Raw genomic sequence first — 1,467 nt, 5'->3', positions numbered from 1 at the left:
GAGTGCAGTTTACATTCATATAATGCACATTATGAACTTTTCACTATTTGAGAGCTAAGTCTACGTACAGCGTACAGCGTACAGCGTACAGCGTACAGGACTGAGAGAATGTTGGAAGAAAACCAAACGTTTATATACGTATTAGTGTTGAAATATTAAGCAGTCGCAGTAGTTAAGCATTTTCTTAAACAGCGAATTAAAGTGAAAATAGTAGAAATTATATTTAAGTTAATTAAAAATTGGTTTTGTTGCAAAGTTCAAACTATTCTAAGTTTTATTTGCTTTCTTTCTTTTATATTTTCGAGCTGTCTATTCATTTTTGCTTTCTTCCCTTTTGTTGTTGTTTTATTATTATTATTATTATTATTATTTTATTTATTTTGTTGTGTTCTTTTTTTTTTTTATATTATTCACTTAAACTGCATTTTCTTCAGTGTAGTACAATTATTTAATATCAGCGCATATTTACATATTTTCGTCATCTTTATCTTCATTATCTTAATTAAAATAATTAATTAATATTTAAGATTTTAAAGGGACAATTGTGTGGTGGATTTCATTTAAGGAAACTAATCAATCTTAAGGCGAAATGAAAATCAAATCATCATCATCATCATCATCATCATCATCATCATCATCATCAGAAAATGAAACTGACGTCGTGCAAGGAAAGCAAACGTTACGCTATCTAATCAAATGCTTATGTTACATATCTCTTAAGAAAATTCTTACTGTCTTTTTGTTTTATTTATTTATTTATTTATTTATTCATTTATTTTTATTTTTTATTTTTTGGTTTCTTTCAATTAAGCTATTGATTGATTGATTGTATGTAAAAGAAGGTTTTTGTAAATGAAATGTTGCATTGTTGCGTATTAAATTAAAATCTAACCGTTTGGCTTAAATTTAAAATAAATACTTAAATATGGCCACGTGCTAGTTTGTTATGATATCTGTAAACTTAACCTACCTGTGTACCGCAAACTATAGCAAGTAACAGCAGTAAAAGATGAAAATTTACAGAGATTGTTGCTGCCGCACCGACTGGCAAAATTTGCACATTACTACTACGTGCGTCCATAAGGTCGCGCGACAACGGCAACTCTGTGGGATCACTTAGCTCATCATGGCAGGGTAATAATGCAGGCTTCAAAATGAATAAACGCACCTTGAAGCCCAACGGTTGCTTAGGCAACATATCAATGTTGTCTACTTGATTTTCATGATTAGCATTTAAGACATCATTGTCATGCTGCTGGAATAAAGAATTTTGTTTGCTGATCAGCTGCAATTCATCTCCCATTCGAAGCGCATCGTCGTAGTAATCGTGGGGACCATTGCCATTATCTGTTCCTCCAAATATATAATGACTTTCGATAGTAGCTTTATTGTTACCACTCGCAATGCTGCTGCCACTGCTGCCACTGCTACTGCTACTGCTGCTGCTACCGCTGCTACCGCTGCTGC

At 32.5% G+C, this 1,467-nt stretch overlaps 1 protein-coding gene across 1 annotated transcript in view; it reads right to left on the bottom strand.

Moving 5' to 3' along the window:
* Window positions 1–852: 852 nt before the first annotated feature.
* The window catches only part of LOC119631694 (connectin), a 51,060-nt gene continuing 50,445 nt past the window's right edge, over window positions 853–1,467 (bottom strand). The window contains exon 4 of the mRNA XM_038024126.1: window positions 853–1,447. Within this exon, the coding sequence (XP_037880054.1) occupies window positions 962–1,447 (486 nt within the window). The 3' untranslated portion in view covers window positions 853–961. The remainder of the gene's footprint in view (window positions 1,448–1,467) is intronic.

This window comes from Glossina fuscipes, unplaced genomic scaffold, assembly GCF_014805625.2.
Source record: "Glossina fuscipes isolate IAEA_lab_2018 unplaced genomic scaffold, Yale_Gfus_2 1, whole genome shotgun sequence".
Taxonomy (NCBI): domain Eukaryota; kingdom Metazoa; phylum Arthropoda; class Insecta; order Diptera; family Glossinidae; genus Glossina; species Glossina fuscipes.
Note: the sequence above shows the minus strand (reverse complement) of the source record. Positions and strands in the feature narration are given on the sequence as shown.